Below are 23720 nucleotides of genomic sequence, written 5' to 3' on the forward strand. Positions count from 1 at the left end.
GCGGATCACGAGGTCAGGAGATCGAGACCATCCTGGCTGACACGGTGAAACCCCGTCTCTACTAAAAAATACAAAAACTTAGCCGGGCGAGGTGGCGGGCGCCTGTAGTCCCAGCTACTCGGGAGGCTGAGGCAGGAGAATGGCGTAAACCCAGGAGGTGGAGCTTGCAGTGAGCTGAGATCTGGCCACTGCACTCCAGCCTGGGCGACAGAGCAAGACTCCGTCTCAAAAAAATAATAATAATAATAATAATAATAATAATTTAAAAAGTAGATGCACAGCGCATGGCACTTAGGTACATGGCACATAAATGTCCACTGAATGAAACAAGACACAAATGTGCAAAATTTCTGAGACAGAGAGGATACCATGAAAGGAACAGGGCATTGCATTACTAAGATATCAAAGGAGGGGAAAATGTGAAGAAATCATCATTCGTTCATCCATTCACTCATTCATCTATGTGTTTTTATGAACAAATTCTATGTGCTTGGCTGTGTACCAGGGGCTCCAGATAAGAGGTGACTGGCGACAGCACTGGTCCTGGTGATGCCGCTCTTTGAGCAAGGGGGATGGCTTGGTAAACAATATTAAGAGTGAAATAATTTTACTCTTACTACATTCACAAAGAAAGCCAGTTAACTTTGAAAGTTTGTCATTGATAGGAAACAGCAGGACAAAGAGCTTTGAAAAGGGTCCTGTCCTACAAAGAAGGCAGGTCTGAGAATGGAAAGGTGGCAAAGGTGAAATGAATAGAACTAAACATCCCAGTAGGAATTTCTGTCTGGAGACCTGGCCACTGCATTCCAGTTCCCTACAGGACTGACAGTTAAAACATACTCTGATCCAGAAGCCTCCAATGTCACCTTCCAGCTGCGATGGGTCCTGTCCCGCCTGGAACAGAACCTCAGCCGCAGGATCTAAAGTCATCGAAAGAGTCCCGATGTCTGATCTCCGAGGACTGGCAGAAACGGAGCAATGATGTGAGCATGTGAGTCATTCATGTTCAGGGCAGGTACTTTGAAATGGAATTCTTGATCACATCAGAAGGTGCTGAAACCAAGGTCAGGCTCCTGTTCCTGTTGAGAGGCCTTGTTAATGAGGTGCCTTCAGCAAACACGGTCACCCGAGCCAGGCAGGAAGGCAGGCTGCTGAGCTGTGAAAACGATCGTCCGAAGTAAGCGCGTTTGCTTTCTGCCAGGCACTGCTGCATGCTGGTGTACAAATCCCTGTGTGTAGGGTACAGGCATTGTAGGAGATGGGTAAAGACAGGAGTAGGGGACATGAGCTTACATCTCCTAAGCCCCTACTTTGTGTTTGATTCCGTGCAAGGCTGTATGCACACTTGTCTGTTGTACACTCATGGTAACCTGGTGAGGTAGGTAATATCATCCCAACTTTATAGCTAAGGCTATCACTTCAGAGTAACAAGGTCAAGTTCCCTCAAGTGCTTAGCAGTAGATCCAAGGATCAGAATCCACGTCCCACTGATGCTGCCCCTCTGCCCTTCTCTCCTGGCCACCCTATTAATTATTTTCCTTGCCTTAATATTAGGATGACTCTATGACCCAATTTGCCTAAGACACAGTTTGTGCCTGTTGATCAAGGGGAATTAATAATAGCATCCCCTTTCATTCTCAAAAAGAGTCCCAATTTAGATAATAAATTATATGGTCACCCTACACAATAGTAGTTTCAGTCGTTTGGTTGTTTTTTCGTTTTGTTTTTGTTTTGTTTTGGTTGAAAGAGATGCATTCATCAAAACCACAACTTCAGACTGTGGGTACAAATTGTAATTGGGCTGGAAATGAGAATCCGGCATCCCACTATGCAAATATAAGCATCCAGGAAATTTATCCAAATGCACTACATGGAAGGCAGCCAGCCTGGAAGTGACTCTAATACTCCTACACTCCTTGATTTAGAGCCCTGTGAAGGGGACTTTGCCATCTGGTGGACTGGCCTGCTCCACGGTTGCTGGAGTCCAACTGTCAAGCAACGTGTCAGTCTGTGGGCTATGGGTTGTCCCGTGGCCATGCATGGTGTCCCTCACTTGGAGAGTATTGTTGATGACAGACACGAGCCTTGATATGGTCTCTATAAGGGTTGATTAGCAGAGTTACCATGTGCAGTTGGACAGGCTGTACACTGCACAAAAACACCAAACCATGGGGCAAGCAAGAGATGGCCACACTCTGGTTGCTTGGGCTCACAGTTCTGCCTGGCAACAGATACTAGCCTGTCTTTCTAATTCACACAAAACTGTGGTAGGGTAGAGCAGGGGCAGCTATGGTTACAGATTGAACCTTTCCAACCCTGTCCTGCCATTGACAATCAGAAATCCCAGAGGGCCTGAAAAAATAGCTATTTAATCTGGAATTAGTAGACCGAAGATCATAACACGGAATGATACAGTCTTTAGAGTAAGAAGAGCAGAGCTGGCCAGGCATGGTGGCTCATGCCTGTAATCCCGGTGCTTTGGGAAGCCGAGGTGAAAGGATTACTTGAAGCCAGGAGCTTGAGAGCAGCCTGGGCAACATAGTGAGACCCTGTCTCTACATATACACACAAAAAAATTGTTTTAAATTACCCAGACATGGTGGCAAGTGCTTGTAGTCCCAGCTGTATGAGAGGCTGAGGTGGGAGGATTGCTTGAGCCCAAGAGTTTGAGTTTACTGTGAACTATGATCAATGCCACTGTACATCAGGCTGGGCAACAGTGTGAAAACCTGTATTAAAAAAATAATAATAATAGCGAGAGAGAGAGAGCAGGGTCCTAAAATCTACCAAGCATCCACTATGCTTGGCACTGTACTAAGTATGCTAACCTGTTTGCATGTGAGTTCGCTGAGGCTCAGAGAGATGAAGTAGCTTTCCAGGGTCACACGGCCTGTCAGTGCCATAGCTAGGCTGCAAACTCAGGTTTGCCTGACTCCAAAGTCCATGTTGTCGTGTTTTCCCAGTGCCAAGTTACCATCACATAGGACCCTTGGAGACTCTCTCCTTTCCTTCCCGTACATCTGAGGGACGTAAGCTACAAAGCCCTGAAATGGCAAGAGCAGGATCAGAACTCAGGTTTTCTGCTCCTGCGTGTTCAAGGTTCTCTTCAGAGCCAGCTTGCTTTGGGTCTTGTTCTGAAAGCAGGGGTCTCCCACAGTCTCTTCCTCCAGGGCCATATTAGTGCTCCTCTCCCACTCCCTATCTCGGGGCTGCCCGTCCTTATTGCTCAAACAACAAAACTGTGCTGGCTTGACCCTCAAAAAGTCAACAGTCCGAAAGTGGACTGACCTCCCTCTCGGCTAGAGCAGAGGAGGGGCTATCACTGATGCGTCATCCCATAGGCCCGGGCTCATGGAGCCACCTCCTAGGAGAAGCTTTGGGAAAGCAAAAGTCACCTCCCTCCCACCCTTGATCCTGAAGCTGCCTGCTGTGCTCCATGAGGACTGGGTGTCAGGAAACCCAGCTGAGGGGTTTCCTGATCAAGCATCTTAGGCACTGGCTGGCAGCCGAGTTTATGTGCAGAGTGGGAGTCATTGTTGCCAAATCCCTTCGTGAACACATCCTTCTGTCCCCACAGGTGACCTGAATCTTGGAAGCAGGCTTCTGCTTGCAGGTGGGTGTGGGGTGGGAGCAGCAAAGGGAGGGACAGGTCCAAGTTCACTCAGTCCAGCTCAGGAAGCATCTGCAAACTGCCCTAGGGAGAGCCAGCGCTACAGTCCAGCTCTGGTGGCTCTTTGTGGAATGTATTTCTATACCCACATCTGTTTTATCCCAACATTCTTCCTATGTTTCTCCCTCCATTGTCACCCTCATCTTACCCTTCTCCCCACTCCATGTGCGTGGTTGAAAACCAAAACAACAAAATATTTGCCCTTGGCGTGCACATAAATCTCCCCCATCACTGATGTAAAGTTGTAACGGTGCTACCAACAGGTTGTATCTCAGTGGGCAGACCTCGTCCACTTCCAACCAAGGGATAAAGGAAGGGAGGTGACTGTGCAGCCACTGAACCTTCCTTCCAAGCCTCCAGTTTCCTAGAAAGGACACACATCCTCCGCCCTAGCCCTCAGTTGCCCTCTGATCTACATTGTGGGTCCTTTTGATTGCTTTTGTCTTTGCTCACACTTCTGACTCTTCTGTAGTTTCCTCCATTCTCCTGCAGTTACTGAGACCTATGCAGTAGATAAATGCTGTGGATATAAAGGCAGTAAAATGTGGTCCTTTCCTGAAGGAGTAATGATTTGGCTGTGTACACACCCAAATCTCATCTTGAACTGTAGCTCCCATAATCCCCACGTGTCGTGGGAGGGACCCAGTGGGAGGTAATTGAATCATGGGGTTGGGTCTTTCCTGTGTTGTTCTCATGCTAGTGAATAAGTCTCACGAGAGCTGATGGTTTTATATAAGGGAGTTCCCCTGCAAACACTGTCTTGCCTGCCGCCATGTAAGACATGCCTTTGCTCCTCCTTTGCCTTCTGCCATGATTGTGAGACCTCCCCAGCCATGTAGAACTGTGAGTCAATTAAACCTCTTTCCTTCGTAAATTACCCAGTCTAAGGGATATCTTTATTAGCAGCGTGAGAACAGACTAATACAAGGAGTTTACAGCCTAATGGGAGATATGAAAGAAATTTTTAAAGAAGAGAGAGACAGAGAAGAGAAGGGAGGAGAAGAAAGGGAGGAGAGGGGAGGGCAAAAAACTAGAGAACAGAAGCAAACAGGAGAGGAGAATTAGGGTACAGAGTAAAGGATGGTTGGGTGGTGACATGTATGAGTCTGGGACAAAGCAGAAATAGATGAACTCTTCTGGGAAACTCTGGGAAGGCTTCCCAGAAGAGGTGGTCTTGGAGGACAAAGGGGATGAAACCAGCTTATTGAGCAACCGCTCTGGGCCATCCCCAGGTGAACACATCACATGTGTTACCCACACTGACCCACACCTGGCCTTATGGAGTAGCCATTATCATCCTCCATCTAAAGAGGAGGAATCTGAGACTCAGCTAGGCTCACCTTGCCCGAGATCAACCAGGTAATGAGAGCCCCGGACTGACTCAGGTATGAGAGCCAGAAGGTTTACCTCGGTACGCAACCTCTGCATCATTACATTTTCTGTTTCATTGCCTTAGATGTTGGTAACAAAGCACAAAGAACTTGGGGTCAGCAATAAGGAGGCTTGCATTTAAACCTCATCACTTGCAGTTGCTCGTACTTAGACTTTCTGAGCCTCGGTTTCCAATGATCCTGGCAAGATTACTCTGAGTAAATCCCCTTGCTCTTTCTGAGCCTTTCTTCCAGATGGCAATATGATGTTGGCTGGATAGAATGGGATGTGTGTAAAGTACCCAGCATAGTGCTTGACAAAACGTAACTTACCAGGAAGAGGTGGTTCCCCTTCCTTCTCTCCTTTTAGCCTGCAGACCCACAACTGTCCTGTTGCATAGGGCAGTGGTTAAACTGTGGAAGCTGGAGCCAGACTACTTGGATTCGGATCTTCTCCCTGGTATTGCTTTGTGACTTTAGGCTGTTATCTAACTTCCCTGTGCTTCAGTTCTTCTATCTAGGAAATGAGGATGAATTAGTACCTACCTCATGAAGGTTATGATGAGGATCGAATGAGCTATTTATAGGGTATGTTGAGCCCTGCCAGGTACACAGTAAGCTCTGTGCAGCTGGAGTTGAATGAATCAACCTATATGCTTCACCACTTTGCCTCACTTGCTTCTTAATCCAGTACCTTTGCAATGAGCTGAGAGCAGTCTAACCAGAGGAAAAGGTTTACATTGTCATCTTTGCAGTCACTTGCTGGAGCAGAGCTGTGACAGGCTAGGAAAACCCGGTGCACCGTGGCCAAGCATCAAAAGCCTCAGACCCTGCTAATGGGGATGAGGGCTGATTTTCTCTTCCTGCTTCTCTGATCACAGAAGACTGTGATGCTCACGCCCTGATCTACAGGATCCCACACGCTAAACCCATAGACTCTGATGTCAGCCTCAACCAGGAAAAGAGGAAGTGGATTGTTACAATGCCATAATTGAGCACATTAGAAGAAGGATGCCTTTATAGAGCAGTGCATCTCAGCGCCATCAGCACGTTAGGATTCTCCAGGGAATGTGTAATTATATACGAATAGTCAGGCTGCATCCAGCTTTTAAATAAAATATCTGATTGTCAGATATTCTGAGCATCATGGGACCTTTCTCCTCTAAATCACAGGGAATGTGCCAATGATTTACCGTAATGATTTACGTCAGTGGTTCTCAGCTTGAGCTGCAGCAGAATCCCCTAGAGGGCCTGTCCAAACTCAGGCTGCAGGGCCCCATCCTGGGAGTTTCTGATTCCATACGTCTGGGGTAGAGCCTGGGAATCTGCATTACAGCAAGTCCCCATGTGATGTTGAGGCTGCCGGCTCTGGCACCACACACTGAGAAGCACGGATCCGTACAATGAATAAGAGAGAAAAAAATAAGACACCGTCCACCAAGTCTTCCCAAAGAATATGTCTACTTCTTTTGGGGATTAAAAATAATTAGGCTGGGCGCCATGACTCACACCTGTAATCCTAGCACTTTGGGAGGCCAAGGAGGGCAGATCACGAGGTCAGGATTTCGAGACCAGCTTGGCCAGCAAGGTGAAACCCCGTCTTTACTAAAAATACAAAAAGTAGCCAGGCACGGTGGCATGCGCCTGTAGTCCCCGCTGCTCAAGCGGCTGAGGCAGGAAAATCACTTGAACCCGGAAGGTGGAGGTTGCAGTGAACCAAGATCGCACCAGTGCACTCCAGCCTGGGCAAGAGAGCGAGACTGTCTCAAAAAAAAAAAAATTGTCCATACTTATATTTTGATCTATTGAAAAATGGCTGTCCCACTCTTTTCCATTTTTCTTCCCTCTATCCTATCTCAGCCGTTCACCCCTGTAACTTCCTGCTGTTGAAATTCTCAGCACCTGTGTGTCACAGCACATGTCACGTGTAGGTCAACAGCTTTGCAGTGACAAACAAAGACAAAGAAAAACTGACTGACGCTTGAAGCATTGTTGGTGAGAACATAGAATAGTCTTTGCTGCCTTCGGTGGCAGGTCACATGGATCAGCCCACACAGTGGGGTTTGAATTTCTTTTTACAACAATTGAGTCCCTGAATTGTTGAGGAGACAAATGACAGCGTGATCTGAAAAAAATGTTTCTGACTCTGTGTCTAAACCTCAATGTGGGAGCTTGTATTGTCGTAAGAAAAACGTAACTATGGCTCATGCATCCAATGGACTTGATTTTGTGATAATTTTCAGTTATTTTTGCTCATCTAAGTACCTCCATGCGTTGATGAAAATGGAAAAATAAAGTGACAATCTTTGGAAGAAGAAAATCTTACCTCACCATCCCCTCCAGGTCTCCTCTCACAACATTCACAAATTCATTCTGCTCATTCATTTCCATTCTTTGACTACATTAATCATCTGTGGTTTTCATGAGCTGTTTAGCGAAAACAACTTTTAGAAGAGATATACAAAATTCTGTTTGTAAGATGATCTTGAAAATGGTCAAGTTAGTAATAGAAAGTTCCATTTTCATCAAACTTGAGATAGTGACTCAACTTTCATACTTTTTGGGAGATTTCTCCAAATAGACTGCTTTTGGCCCAGCTAAATAACTAGTCAATGGGATCAAGAAATCTTAGAACTGAAGAGACCATAGAGATCATTAAGTCCAAGTTCCCATTTTAAAAATGTGAAACCGGCTGGGCGTGGTGTCTCACGCCTGCAGATCACGAGTCAGGAGTTCGAGACCAACCTGGCCAATATGGTGAAACCCCGTCTCTAATAAAAATACAAAAATCAGCTGGTCATGGTGGTGTGTGCCTGTAGTCCCACCTACTCAGGAGAGTGAGGCAGGAGAATCGCTTGAACCGGGGAAGCAGAGGTTGCAGTGAGCTGAGATCATGCCACTGCACTCCAGCCTAGGCGACAGAGTGAGACTCCATCTCAAAAAAAGAAAAAGGGAAACCAAGGCACAGAGAGATTATGAGTTTGCCCCTAGTCACACAACCCATTTGAGAAACTTGACCACAGGTGAGTCCTTTCCTTTTCCTTATCTATCTCCCCTGACATGCCCACACACTCCACTTCAATGCATGCCCCTCATTGTCTACATATGTGCAAAAACATAGCACACCAATGTGGTCTTTTGCTAGTGGTTCAGTGGAATTGGTGCTCTCATTCTCATGGTTTAGGTGTATAATTGTACTTTTAGTGGTTTATTTATTTTATTAATATCTGTCATCTTCATTACAATGCAAGTTCCAAGACAGGGACCATATATATAAATAACTTGTTTATATTTCTGGTGCCTTCGATAATGTTTGATCCAGTAGAGATGCTCATTAAACAGCACTGTAGTCACTCCTGTAATCCCAGCACTTTGGGAAGCCGAGGCGGGCAGATCACGAGGTCAAGAGATTGAGACCATCCTGGCTAACACGGTGAAACCCCATTTCTACTGAAAATACAAAAATTAGCCGGGCATGGTGGCGGGCGCCTGTAATCCTAGCTACTCAGGAGACTGAGGCAGGAGAATCACTTGAACCCGGGAGGCAGAGGTTGCAGTGAGCTGAGATTGTGCCATTGCACTCCAGCCTGGACAACAAAACAAGACTCCATAAAAAAAAGAAAAAAAAAAAAAAAGCACTGTAGTGATGGAATGAATGACTCAATGAAGTAACAGAGGCTGAGATTCAAAGGATACAAGGAATAAACTGGGAGAAAAGACAGGAAAGAGGATTCCAAGCAGTGGGGACTGTATGTGCAAAGATCCTGCAGTGAAAGAGGGGGTGGCACTTAGGAAGAACTGATCGTTTCTCCCTGTGGTCAAGGTAGAGTTCTGGAATATGGTAAGAAACAAGGCTGAAGGAGTAGACGGTGTTTACATTACAGAGACTTTCCTAAGCCATCCATTCTCTGTCCTTACTCAGTCGAGTTTCTGATGCTAAATCCTGAATCTCAGTGCACTGGTAGGATCATCTAGCCTACGTTCCTACTTAGTGGGTAAAAAGAATTTCAGCTGGGCCCCATCCCAGTCCCAAAACTGTTATAGCTAAAAACTGCTACTTACTCAGTGCTTAATATGTACCAGGCAGTGTAGGAAGCCTTTAAAGAGATGGATTCAGTCCTCTAATCATTCATTTACATGCTTAGCTTTGCTGGAATATGATCTTGCTTTAAATGGCTAGTCTGTTGATCAGGGTCATGTTTCAGGGACCGAAATCAGCTCCCTTGTTACCACAGTCCCTGGATTCCCTGCTGCCTGTGCTCTGCTTAAGGAGACTCCAGCAGCTCTGCAATAAGGATTGAGTTGATTAACATCTGGTTAAAAATCTCTTCGCCCATATGAACCTGAGACAAAGTCATCCGAAGAGCAATTGATGGCAAAGACCCGCAGTTGTCTCTAAGATGGCAACTTGAGTGCTTAGCTGCACAGATAAGAAGATTAATAGCAGAGTGGCCTTGAAGTCAGGGATACCTGGATTTGATTCCCAGCTTTATCATTCACAAGCCAGGTAACCTTGGCCAACTTTCTTTTTCTCTCTGAGTCCCCATGTTTAGATATGAAAAGAAGACAAAAATACTTACACTAAAGGTGGTTTAAGGATTTAACGAAGCACTTTAGTACAGTATCTGCCCCATGGTGGGACAAAAGAAGCCGCAGCTGCTATTAATGCTCTATTGTTAGCCATAGGGAAGAGAAGGGCAGATGTGGTGCAGAATTCTTACGTTCGAAAGAAGGAAGGAAAATCCATTAAAAACAAGTGCATGCAAATCATCATTTACTGCCGCGACGGGGAGAATGGATTGTCTTGTTCATTTTGTGTTCTGGTTCTGGAGGTAAATTGCAAGGTCCTTTTTATTGAAAGTTCATTCTGTCTTCCACAAATGTTTATTGAGTCCATGCTATTTGCTAGGCACGTAGGAGAAAAGAGGATAAATGAGCTGCTGATCCTGCATTCACCTCAGGAGTTGGGGAAGGGAGGACACAGATTTTCTATAAATGTGTGGGAAGGCACTTTTCCGCTTAAATACAGAATGCGGAGTGTTATTTAACATTTACTGAAGATGTTGTCAGGGCCTCTCATTGCCTAAGACAGGTGATGGAGAACAGAAAGGCTGCAAGTAGACATGTGATGAATTTATGTTTTCCATCCATTAATCTTTAGGTAATAGTATAGATTATTATATATTATGCATAATACTTATATAGCATACTAATTTTAATTGTGTTATTAGTAATTCTATTTCTATATTAAATACATAGTATATATTATACATATACACATCATGGCTATATATATTAATTGTACACTATTCTAGTTATAAGTAATTGTATATTTATTATCTATTACATATTATATAAGTACATAAGTGATCTGGAATACCTATATTATCTCTCTCTCTTTTTTTTTTTTTTTTACCATGTGCATGTTTTTCTTTAAAATAGAAATAGTGAAGTTCTGCTTGAGTCAGAACCTGCATAGGTTAATTAAATCTACGCTTTAGTCCAACTCTACAACACTAAAGGACATGAAGGCTGCAAAACGATTGGGAAGGGCTGCCCCTATGCACTCAACTCCTCCAGTTTCCCATGCATCTGTCCACCAAGTTTTACCAGACATTTACTGTGTGTCAGGCTCTGCCTTGGGCACAGAGGCAGAGGGCCAGTGGAGACACAGTCCCTGTCCCCACAGAGCTCACAGATGGGGCAGGCAGAAGCCACAGAGGCTGTGGTAGCCACGCTTTGGGAGAAAGGAACCACAAGTCAACAGGGGCACAAAAGAGGGCAACCGACTCTATCTGGCATGCTGGAAAGGATTCCTGGGGATGGAGATGCCTGAGTGGGAATGGCTCTGATTGGAAGAAAAAAGAGGAAGGGAGGGCATAATAAGAAGGAGGAAAGCATGTGGGGAAACTGGCATTGATGCTAAAATAGCATAGTCATTGCAGGATCTGATGGCAGGATAATGGATATGGGGCTACTACGAATATAGTAAGACCAAGAAAAATAGTAAGAGAGGACTTAGGAGTAGTGATAGCAAGTATGTATTGAGCACTGATTGTTCTAGGCACTTGGATGCATTACATCATGTAATCTCACAGTAAACATAGACCGTGTAGAGTATTGCTATACAAATATTTTAGATGAGTGAACAGTGGTGCCAATACGTTGCTCAGCTGGTACGTGTGGCAGCCAGTAGAGAAGCAGATCAAGCTGTTACTCTAGTGGTGTTGGAGCAGGCACCTACCCTCTATAAACCTCAGCTTCTTCCTCAGTAAACTAAGGTGAGGCTGGGCACAATGGCTCATGCCTGTAATCCTAGTGCTTTGGGAAACCAAGATAGGTGGATCACTTGAGGCCAGGAATTCTAGACCAGCCTGGGTAACATATTGAGACCCCATCTTTACAAAAAAAAAATTTTTTTAAAGGCTGGGTGCAGTGGCTCACACCTGTAATCCCAGCACCTTGGGAGGCCGAGGCAGGCAAATCACCTGAGGTCGGGAGTTCGAGACCAGCCTGACCAACATGGAGAAACCCTGTCTCTACTAAAAATACAAAATTAGCCAGGCATGGTGGCGCATACCTGTAATCCTAGCTACTCAGGAGTCTGAGGCAGGAGAATTGCTTGAACCCAGGAGGCGGAGGTTGTGGTGAGCCGAGATTGTACTGCTGCACTCCAGCCTGGGCAACAAGAGTGAAACTCTGTCTCAAAAAAAAAAAAAAAAAAAAACTATTTGGGTGTGGTGGCATGTACCTGTAGTCCTAGCTACTGGAGAGGCTGACATGGGACGATCACTTGAGCCCAGGAGTTCAAGGTTGCAGTGAGCAATGATTGAGTCACTACACTGCAACCTGGGTGACAGAGTGAGACCCTGTCTGTAATAACAAACAAAAGTAAGATGAAAGGTCATTCTGAGAATGCCAGGGTTGAGGGCTGCATAATGCCATGCTCGTGGCAAATGCTAGTCGTGGTGGCTGAAGTTCTGTGTGTGTTAGGGAGTAGAGATTGGAAAAGTGGAGGAAGTAAGTGAATGAGGAAGACTGGGTCAGATAATAGGGGCCAGCCTTGTGTGATAAACTAGGTGGTGTGCATTTTATTCTGAAAGCTGTGATGGACATTGGGAAGTCCAAAATAAATAGTGACATGTTCAGTGTTGTATTTGAGAACTGTCACTCTGACCACAGAAGGACTCTTGGAAACAGCCAGGTATAGTCCAGGGTGAGAAGCGTGACCACTCAGACTAAGAGACAGTCATGAGAGCTGTCGAGGATAAAGAGATAACGCAGTTGCTGAATATAGGGAGGTGGGGGCGCGGGAGGAAGAGGAGGCCACGATGCAGCCCAGATTCCTGGCTTTAGCACTGGGGAATGGTGCAGTCCATCCACTGAAGCAGGAAACACAGTAAGAGGAGTGTTACCCGTTAAATTGCATCCCACCCCCACCACTCCAAATTCTTATGTTGAAGCCCTAACCCCCAGCACCTCAGAACGTCACTTTATTTGGAGATAGGGTCTTTACAAAGGCAAATAAGTTACATTGAGGTCATTGGAGTGGGCCCTCATCCAATATGGCCGGTGTCCTTATGAGAAGGGGAAATTCAGACACAGAGCGTCATAGAGGGAAGACGGAGTGGAGAGACACAGGGAGAAGAGGCACAGGGAAGACAGAGAGGAGAGACGCAGGGAGAAGAGGCACATCTACAAGCCGAGAAGAAAGCCCTGGAATAGATCTTTCGCTCACAGCCCTCAGAAGGAGCCAACCCTGCCAATACCTTGATTTTAGACTTTGTGCCTCCAGAACTGTGAGAAAAGGAATTTCTGATGTTTAAGCCACTGGGTCTGTAGAACTTTGTTACAGCAGCACTAGGAAACTGACTCATTCATTCAGAGATGGGCACGAGTTAGGTTTGGATCAGTTGAGTGTGATGTGTTGCTTATGGGAGAGCCAGGTGCCGACAAATGCCAAAACGATAGAGATGCAAGTCCAGGACTCAGTGGGCAGCTTGGGACTGGAGATTTACACATGCCAATCACTTTGGACACCCTGGCATCCATAGCACCGTGCAAGCAGTACAGAATAGAAATCTGAAAAATAGTTGAATGAATGTACGTCCTCTTTACCTAAGGACAGAGGGCAGAAGGGAATACAGGGATACTGGAACTAATTGTAATTTCCTGTCCTAGTACTAAGAAGGTTATCATAGCAAGCCCTGTCCATATGGAGCTGTAACTGTGACATCTCTGAGGCCAGCAAATTTTAGAGAATTGCTGCATTGGTTGCTGATATTTACACTCCCTAGAAAACATAGTCCTCTCTTTGTTTTATAAAATCTAGAAGGCAGGAGAATTAAACAAATATCAATGCTATTCTTTGGACAGAAAACTATAGCCTGTCCAGAGTCTCAGGTTCATGCCCATATTCTGAAATGTTGACCTCCAAGGGGATGTGCCAGCAACATGTCTATTTAGGTAGGAACTTTAGAGCCTGCTTAGCTTAAAATGTCAAAATAAGTAGACGGCATAACACAATGGAAAATGGCAATAACTGGAAACCAGGACACCTTACTTTGAATCGCAGGTTTGCCTCTGAAAAAATGGGTAACCTTAACCTTTCTGAATGTCTTTTCCTTTGTCTATAGAGCAGTCATGGGGAGGGGGTAATTGGATGATCTTCCAACTCTGACATTCTACGATTTTCTCAACGTTTCCTTTAATTGCAATGGGTGATAAGATAACATTTCCATAAATTGACCTGCCAACCTGATTTAGTCCGCCAGCATGAAGACAGGAAAATAAGATAATAGGCAGAAATTAACATCGCAGATGACTCTGGTAGAATAGTATTCCTTCTTAAAATGGCAGATGGAACACCAGAAATAGACAACACTTGGTTTTAGAGGCTGAGGTTTGGGAGGCTGAGTTGGGTGGATTGCCTGAGCTCAGGAGTTTGAGACCAGCCTGGGCAACACGGTGAAACCCCATCTCTAAGAAAAATACAAAAAAATTAGCTGGGTGTGGCAGCATGTGCCTGTAGTCCCAGCTACTTGGGAGGCTGAGGCAGGAGAATGGCTAGAACCCAGGAGGCAGAGGCTGCAGTGAGCTGAGATCACACCATTGCTCACTCCATTCCAGCCTGAGTGACAGAGTGAGACTCCATTGCTTTAAAAAAAAAAAAAAAATCAATAGTGCAAATGGAGAAATCCTGCTCTACACCCAGCAAGATTGGCTATGCACTGGTGGCTCCTATGTGTGACAATAGCTATTGTCTTTTCCTTCCAGGGTCAAGCTGTGGCTCAGCTGTGTTCCACTGTCCCCAATGTGACTGTCTTTGGAACAGCCTCTACTTTCAAGCATGAAGCAATCAAAGACTCTGTGACCCACCTCTTTGACAGAAATGCAGACTATGTGCAAGAAGTTAAAAGGTAAGATATTTGCTTTTGAAAAAGCACTAGGCTGGCCCTTGCTGTGCTCTCAAAGAGCAGTAGCACTTATTTAAAGGAGGGATCATAATAATAATAATAATAGTAATATATAACAAACGTATATTGGGAGCTTAGTATTATTAGCTCTGAGCCAAATACTTCAAATGCATTAGTTCATTTAATCCCCTTTACCCCATTATCACCAAGGAACGAATCGGCTAAGTAACTTGCAAAGCTAATGTATTAAAGTTACGCTAGCTCCTATTTGACCATCTTAATGCATAGAAGTTTATTTCTCATTCATTCACATGACAGCTTAAGGTGGATATTTGGTAGATGATCTTCTGTAAGAGCATTCAGAGACTCAGGCTCTTTTCATCTTATGGTTCCCCTCTTGTCTTGGGTCTTAAGGTCCTTAGCTTCTAGCCAACAGATGGGCACAGAGCACCAAAGGGTCATGAAGAGGTTTTTTGGGTCAGTCCCAGAAAGAACACACACCCTTCTCATAGTCTAGCACTACTGCTCAGGTCATTGGCTACGCCTTACTGAAAGCAAACTGAGAAACCTTGTCATTGTGTGCACCCAGAAAGGCCTGGCACTGGCAGTAAAGGGTGGAGCCTGGAGTCAAGTCAGGCATTTCAACTTTGGAGCCCGTGATTTTCCTGTACAGATAGCACCTCTCTGAAGAGTGAAGCATGAGCCAGAATTACCCATAGGAAGAAAGGGGCAGGGAGGGGGCTGCTGCTCTGGGAAAGGAAAGTCTTGTGCATGCATACTGAGGAACTCAAGAGCCTCAGAGGCGGGGACAACTACAAGAAGGCTTACTGGGGTGCAAGTCCAGGGATGTCTTGTTATCTCATCTAATTATAGGTATTGGCACAGGGACATCTGGCGGGAAAGGGAAGGAGGGGCATGAGGTGAGGCTGAGCAAGGAGACAGGTATCATGCACATAAAGACCATGTACACCAATCTAGCAAATGTGGACTCCAACCTGGGTGTGACCAAGAGCCACTGACAAACTGAAGTGGAGCTATGATTGACTTGAGTTTTGAACAATCACTGGTGGTGCCGAGGGGATAGATGGGAGGAGGGAGGCTGGGACTGCAAGATCATGTGCTGGTTGTTGCAGTCACCTGGGGGAATGGTGGTTTATAACCTGTGATTCTGAAGTTATTGATCATGACCACATGTGCGTCAACACAGAGAATCAGATGGAGACCCAGCTGCCATCATGGTTTCAGATGATTTTGTGTGTCTCACTCTGGCTGTTGCTCTGGGCTCCAGGCTTGTTCTCAGGGTCCATGCCACTCACAGCTCCTGAGAGGATTCAGATTTGGGCCAGAGCCATTGTTTCGGCATTCTCATTTTCCAACACAAAATTGCTACATACAAAGGTATTGCGTAGTCCAGATAGAATCATAATAAAGAAACAAGGCTGGGCACAGTGGCTCATGCCTATAATCCCAGCACTTTGGGAGGTCAAGGAGGGCAGATCACTTGAGCCCAGGAGTTTGAGACCAGCCTGGCCAACATGGTGAAGCCCCATCTCTACCTGCACCCCCCTCCAAAAATACAAAACTTAGCTGAGCATGGTGATGCATGCCTGTAGTCTCAAGCTACTCAGAAGGCTGAGGTGGGTGGATTGCTTGATCCTGGGGGTAGAGGTTGCAGTGAGCTATCATGCCACTGCACTCCAGCATGGGTGACAGACAGCAAAAGCCTGTCTGAAAAAGGAAACAATTTTCTTCAAATCACAGATTAAGCTGGGAAAACTGAAGGACAAGTGGATGGGAGAGCTAGTTATTTGAGGTGATAGTTTTAGAACAGATTTGGTGAAACTTGGGAAGTTTCTTAAAAAGGGGGGGTTCTGATGGTCTGAGTTTTCAGATTTATTTTTAAATTTTGAATGCAGAGCATTGCATATAATTTAAGGTTGTCCCAATAGTTCCAGCAGGATGTGAAAGGAAAGCTTAAAGCTAGATATTAGAAGTTGACCCTCTGTTTCTCAGATATCTAGAGGCTACAGACTAATTCTGAGGACATCCATTTGCCCAGTTCCATAGCTCTCAGGTAGGTTTTTTTTCTTTTGAGACAGAGCCTTGCTGTGTCTCCCAAGCTGGAGTGCAGTGGTACGGTCTCCGCTCACTGCAAGCTCTGCCTCCCGGGTTCACACCATTCTCCTGCCTCAGCCTCCCGAATAGCTGGGACTACAGGCGCCCGCCACCATGCCTGGCTAATTTTTTGTATTTTTAGCAGAGATGGGGTTTCACTGTGTTAGCCAGGATGGTCTCGATCTCCTGACCTCGTGATCCGCCCACCTCCAAAGTGCTGGGATTACAGGCGTGAGCCACCACACCCGGTCAGTTCTTCCTATCTTTAACTCAAGTCTCTTAAGCTGTGGTCTGGAAAATGAACTATCATTGTCCCTTCAGTCATTTTTTCTTTGACTTCCTTACGTGATATTTTTGCAAGCATTCTTTCATGTATGCATGCATACAATTGCTTAATACATCTGTGCTTTGTGTCTGTGATGGCCTGGAGACTGTGCCAGGCCAGAGATCCAGCAATACCACCTTGAGAGTCACTGTCCTTGTGGAATGTAGTCTTAATGGAAGGAGAGGGGACAAAAAATAAAACCATAAAGAGAAATAACTGATTCACATTTTCGACATGTGCTCTGGTAGTGAAATGCAAGGTGCTCGCGAATACTTACTGATGGAGAAATCAGAAACACTGTCAATCATAGAGTGGGATTTTGGCTGAGAGTTGAGGGGTGAGAAGTTGGCCAAAGGAAGAACATTTCTGACTAGCAGGGATGCCATGGGCTAGGGTCCCACATCGGGAAAAGCTTGCTGAACTTATGAACCTGAAAGGAGGCCAGTGCAGCTGGCAGGATGTGGGGAGTGGGAAGAGAAGGGAGATGGCATCTCTTCTGAAAAACTAATAGCCCGTAACCAGAGAACTCCTGCCTGCCCCATTTCCTCCACATCCTTCCCATCCTCTCATCTTCCCACTGTCCTAGATCTACTCTCTTAGCCCCCAAATCACTGGTGTCTGCTAATGTCAGAGGAACAGAAGGCATTTGAGACCCACCTCACCCTCACCTTCCTTCAAAGGTGACTTCCCACAATTCATTGTGTTTTTAAATAGAGACCTTGGGATTACACTCAGACTGCCCAGGAAGTTACAAATACGTTTACATGACCCTCCATCCCAGCAAACCTACACTCAGGAAATAAGAAGAGCAAAGCTACAGGTACAAGGCTGCCTGCTACAGAGCCAAACACTGCTTCTGCTTCATTGTAAGTGCTCAGCACATGTTGACAGAGTGAATTACAGCATTGTCTGCAATAGTGAAAATTCAGAACCAGCCTCCACAATCAACAGAAGGGAAACAGTTCAGTCGATTATGCTACACCCACATACTTGAGTATTGTGCAGTCCCTTAAAAAATGATAATTATGAAGATAGCCACAAAATGAAAAAGATGCCCATGGTAGCACATTGAGTGAAAAAAGCAGAATGCCAAATTCCGTCTACTCTGTGATCACAGCCTTGTACAAATTCTCGGTGCATGTAGACCTAAAATGAAAGGAAAGGGAAAATATCCAACTGCCAACATGCAATAGGAGTGGAATGCAGAGTGATTTCTCTTTATTTTTTGATCACAGATATTGTTACACTATTATGTGTACAATGAAGCAGAAAAAAATAAAAAGATAAAATTTCTGGAGATGAAAACTCTTGTATAAGCAGGTGAATCGGGAAGCCTCCTTTGAACACATTCTCAGCCTTAAGGCAGGTGTTATAAAGGGAATAGAAAAAAAAACATATTTATGATACAGACCTAACCTTTACATCAGTTACTTTCTCTCTCTTTAGGAGGAGAGAGATGATTATGAGTGAAACCAAGCCAAAGCGTTAGAAACCTTGAGTTGTGTGTACCTAACTGCAAGGGCTTTAGAAATAAGGAAAAGAGAAAGATCAGAGAGAGCATGTCAAGATGGACAGCCCCTCAGGTGCACTTGAAGGTTGCGATCGATTTCAGTAGGTGGAGGGAAGCGTGAGAGAATCCACACAAGGGAATCTCGGACAGAACAGGGCAGATAATAATAGCCACGCTTTGTTGATCTCCTGCCGTCCTGCTACGAGTTCAATTAGACCATTTTATGTGCACTTGAGACAACCCTGCAAGGTGAACATTCCTCATTTTACAGATAAGGAAATTGAGAGGTAGGACTAGATTTGGCCTTGGAGATGTGTGATTCTCTCAGCTTTCTATTCTGCAAAACTCCTCTTGGTTTACAAGAGGACTCAAGGCAACTTTTGGGTGTGAAGGATATGTTCATTACATGGATGGTGGTGAGGGTTTCACAGGTGTGAACATATTTCATCTCTCATCAAATTATACACTTTAAATATGTATAGTTTATTGTATGTCAATTATATCTCAAAGCTATTGAAAAAACCTGCCTTTAAAAAAAAATTAAACAACATTTTAAAACTTTGTTGGGTAGAAATGGGTATACAGTATTATTTCAGACCATTTGTTCATTCATTCATCCATTCATTCATGTAGAGATGCTTCTCGATTTACAATGGAGTTACATCCCTGTAAACCCATCAGAAGCTTACAATATCATGAGTCAAAAATATATTTAAGTCCGGGCTTAAGTGGCTCATGCCTGTAAATCCAGGACTTTAGGGAGGCCGAGGCAGGAAGATCACTTGAGGTCAGCAGTTCAAGACCAGCCTGGCCAACATGGTGAAACCCCGTCTCTACTAAAAATACAAAACTTAGCCGGGTGTGGTGGTGCATGCCTGTAATCCCAGCTACTCAGGTGACTGAGGCAGGAGAATTGCTTGGACCCAGGAGGTGGAGGCTGCAGTGAGCCAAGATTATGCCACTGCACTCCAACCTGGGCGACAGAGAGAGACTATCTTAATAGAAAAAAAAAAAAAGAAAGAAAGAAAGAAAAGAAAACCCACAATACACAACATTTTAAAACTTCATTGGGTGGGAAATGGGTACACATTATTATTTCAGACCTTTTGTTTTTTCATTTATTCCTGTACAGATGCTTCTCAACTTACAATGGCGTTACATCCTTGTAAACTCATCATAAGTTTAAAATATATCATGAGTCAAAAATGTATTTAATACACCTAACCTACTGAATATCATAGCTTAGCTTAGTCTACCCTAAATTTACATTAGCCTACAGTTGGGCAAAATAATCTAACACAAAGCCTATTTCACAATAAAGTGTTGAAAACCTCGAGTTGTGTGCAGTCAGGTATATACAACTCAGGGTTCTTAATGCTTGCGAAATACTGTACTGAAAGTGAGAAACTGAACAGTTGTATGGGTACATCACAAAGTTGAAAAAATATTAAGTGAGGCCATTGTAAATGGAGGACCATCTATATTAGCGATGCCTACAAACAGACTATGAAAATACAGTGGTGAGCAAAACAAGCAAATCCCCCTGATCGTCTTGATGGGGTTGACAGCTGATAGGGAAGTACAGAGCAGTGTGGGGGCACAGGTGAGCAATGCCTAAATGGAAGCCTGAAGAACACGTGGGAGCTCTCTTTGGGGTCTTACACATTTTATGAAGTAAACACTGTGCTTATTTTTCAGAGGGAGGCAAGGCAAGCCTGGTTAAGTAAATGTCACACAAATAGGTGTGACGGGACTCAGTCCCGGGTGGCTGTAGTTCCAGAGTTTGTGATCTTTCTAGCACCCACTCTTACTCTCACAAAGGAAGTGAGGGCGGCTTGCTCCTCAGCCAGGGAGCTGAGGTTTTGTGAGGTGTTCAGATGGTAGGATGGGGTTAGATCAGAGCTTCCAACCTCAGCACTGTGGACATTTGGGTCAGGCTCATTCTGCTGTCGGGGGGGCACCGCCTTGTGCATTGCAGATGTTGAGCAGCATCCCTGGTCTCTACCCATTAGATGCCAGTAGCACCCCCCTGCCCTTCAAGTCATGAAAATATGAAACGTCTCCAGACCCTAGTGGAGAACTGGGCTAGATTGATGAGGCCCTTGAAAGCTCTTAAATGGAGTAAACATTGCATTATGTCAGAAATGTAGAGTTCCTTGCAGATTTGAAGCACTTAAGCACTGTTTTGAAAGGCGAATCCACAAAAAAAACTGATCTGGCTGCCATGTACAGGATGAGTAAGAGAAGAGATCTCCAAAATCAGGAGAATGAGTAGCAGAAAGGGGAAGGGAGAGGCAGTGCCTATAGTGATTTTGAAGGAGAACAAGACAGAATGACTGTGACTAGGGAAAATACTGCAAGATGAGACCAAGACTTGTTTTCCTTTTTGTTGTTATTAGACAATGAGCAATGGAAGCTTGACTTCCTTTAGACAAGATAAATATAGTGTGAAAGTGAGAACTCCAGGGGGCCTGCACAACAGGCCTGGGAAAGTGGGACTGGAGCTCCAGTGAGTACAAAGCCCCTCCCTTAGGCTGGGTGTGGTAGTTCACGCCTATAATCCCAGCACTTTAAGAAGCCAAGGCTGGAGGATCACTTGGGGCCAGGAGTTTGAGACGAACCTGGGCGACATAATGAGACTTCCATCTCTAAAAAACAATTAGTTGGGTATAGTGGTATACATCTGTAGTCCCAGCTACTTGGGAGGCTGAGACAGGAGGATCTCTTGAGCCTAGGAGTTTGAGGCTGCAGTGAGCTATGATCATGCCACTGCACTGCAGCCTGGGCAACAGAACAAGACCCAGTCTCAATGATTTAAAAAAACAACCACCCACTTCGAGCATTTTCCAAATGACTGATGTGAGCTGGCTCTGGAAGTTAGGGAACGGAAATAAAGCACAATCTCTAGCCAAAGGAGCACAAAGCCCTCAGAGGAAAGATTCAAACTCCTGATCGAGAGGGAGCAGCTAATTGTTCAAATGACTTGAATCTTGCAGATTCCAGTCATAGGTGAAGCCAAGGGGTATAAGCTCAGAAAAGGCAGAGAACAGACCGAACTCCTGCATTTCTAGCATGATGCCTGGCACGTAATAGGAGCTTATTTTAAAACTGGTGGAAATTAATAAGAGTCTAATCACCTGGAGAGAATAGGGACAAAGGGATCTAGAAGGGATTCCTGGAGGTGGTATTGCTAAGTACATATGGGAACTACTAATAGTAAACACTTACCAAGAAGCCTACCACACATCAGTACTGGGCTTGGTGCCCTGTGAGAAACCTGTCACGTGCTGGCTGCTGTGCTTGGCACTCTGTGAGAAGCCTATGGTGGAGTAGGCGTTGTGTCCAGTCCTCTATTAGAAGCCTATTGTGTACCAGGCACCGTGCTTGGCACCCTGTACAAAGCCTACTAAGTGCCAGGCACTCGGACATAGTCTCATCCTGTGATGGTTAAAGCTGTGGCACAGATGAGTTCTGAGAAAAAGGGATTCAGAAAGAGAAAAATGAGTGGAGAGCCAAAGACCCAGCTGGACAGCAACGTCACCATAGAGGAGAATTCGTTTCTTGGCAAGGTCAAAGGGTTTCTCTCTCAGCACTGGCTATGTTGGAACCTACCGCCACTCAAGAGAAATTCTTCCCTGATCTGTGTGATCAAGAAGGAAAGAGGCAGCATTCACCATCCAGAGGCCGGGGCTGGGGACACAGGAAGGACAGACATGAAGGTCTTGGATCAGCAACTCTGAAATATCTTGTGCTGAATTTGGCTCATATAATCCCCGAGCTGGGGCTATTTGTGTTTGCTTTTTAAATCCGCAGAGATTTATGGCAGCAGGAAAAACACACAAAGGAATTGCTGCATTTGGCCTTCTGCCCTGCCTTCCTTGCTTTCATGTAATAATTATACATATGCAGGCAGTGGTGAACACCCCCAGAAACCAGAGTCGGGGGGCACAGAAATGATGAGGATGGTCCTTGTTCCTCTGATGAGCCTTCCAGCTCCATTTGTGATTTTCATGATTATTTCATTAAAAGGGCTACTGCAGTGCTTTTCAGTGTGGGTGTTAACTGAGACAGGGCTAGTCCCAAGGTTGCTTATGGGACTAGGAACATTCTAAATAGATCCAACTGAGTCCGGTTCAGTACAATCCTTTTATTGGATTTGTCATGACTCAACAGAGATGGAGCGCTTTTCAATTTTGAAATTCTTACCCGAAGGTACATTTCTACCCTTGAAAGGAGCAATAGCTGCTGGAACGGTTTGACAGAAAGAGCAAAAGCATCCTCACGCTCAGGTCCTGAGAATGATATCTGCCTCTGCCCAACTTCTCCCCCTCAGAATCCAATTTCTCTCCCTCCTCCCACCCTCCACCCGGCCACTGACCTTCAAAAGGATGCAATGATGGCAGGAAGGAGGGGATTTATGGTTCTGTTGACCCCCAGACATGCACATGATTCAACTGTAGAAATACTGAGAGAGAAGTGTGGAAGGGGGCAGGTGGCCTGAATGTGAAGGAGACCCACAAGTGTCTCCTTCTAGTGTTAAGCCCAAGGAAGCACCCCCCAGCTTTGCTCATCCCTGCCAGGTACCTGCATGGCATAGAAGTGACAGTGGTAGTCGCCTCGGGGTTGGCTACTACTTACCCTACGAAACCCTACTTCGCCTTTGATGCCTTTGCCTTGTTTCTAGATGTGATGGAACAAACTAAGGTCTTCCCACTCTATGCAGTGGGCCCTGGGGCGAGTCACCTGACCTCACTGAGTCTCATTTTCCTTGTCCATCAAATGGGGATAATGATGGCCCCAGAGTCAGAGGATCAGCATGAGGCATAAATGTAGCCTGGGCCACAGAGCAAGACCCAGTCTCAATGATGAAACACTTAGGAAGTTCTTAGCATTCTACTTGCGACATAGTAAGCGCTCAAGAGTGTGGCACACTCTCTTCGGAAGGTCAAGAGCATCAAGCCTCAACTCTAGTAATTTCTGGGCTGGTGTCTCCACCCACCCTGAAGGTTGAGTTGGAGAGGTTTTGCATACTCTTTCTTTTCATGCCCTTTTCCCAACCAAAAGACTTGAAGTTGGGGCATTTTGAAAAATGGTAATCAGTCAAAGCTACCATGGACCCAGAGCTTACCATGAGCTGGGCTCTGTGCTTCATTTGCATCAAGTCATTCAAGCTTCATAAAGAAAACGTAGGTGTTATCACCATCATCCCCTTACACAGTTGGGGAAACTGAGGCACAGAGAGGCTAAGTAACTCACCTAAGGTCATACAGCATGTAAGTAGCAGAAGTGAATGCTTAACACTGATATAAAATGT

The 23720-nt window shown here is 45.2% G+C and overlaps 1 protein-coding gene across 2 annotated transcripts in view; it reads left to right on the forward strand.

Moving 5' to 3' along the window:
• VAT1L (vesicle amine transport 1 like) overlaps positions 1–23720 on the forward strand; it is a 202636-nt gene that overhangs the window by 57636 nt on the left and 121280 nt on the right. For both annotated transcript variants that reach the window (XM_025370417.1, XM_025370415.1), the window contains exon 4: positions 14317–14459. In XM_025370417.1, the coding sequence (XP_025226202.1) occupies positions 14317–14459 (143 nt within the window). The remainder of the gene's footprint in view (positions 1–14316; positions 14460–23720) is intronic.

This window comes from Theropithecus gelada, chromosome 20 (assembly GCF_003255815.1).
Source record: "Theropithecus gelada isolate Dixy chromosome 20, Tgel_1.0, whole genome shotgun sequence".
Classification (NCBI taxonomy): domain Eukaryota; kingdom Metazoa; phylum Chordata; class Mammalia; order Primates; family Cercopithecidae; genus Theropithecus; species Theropithecus gelada.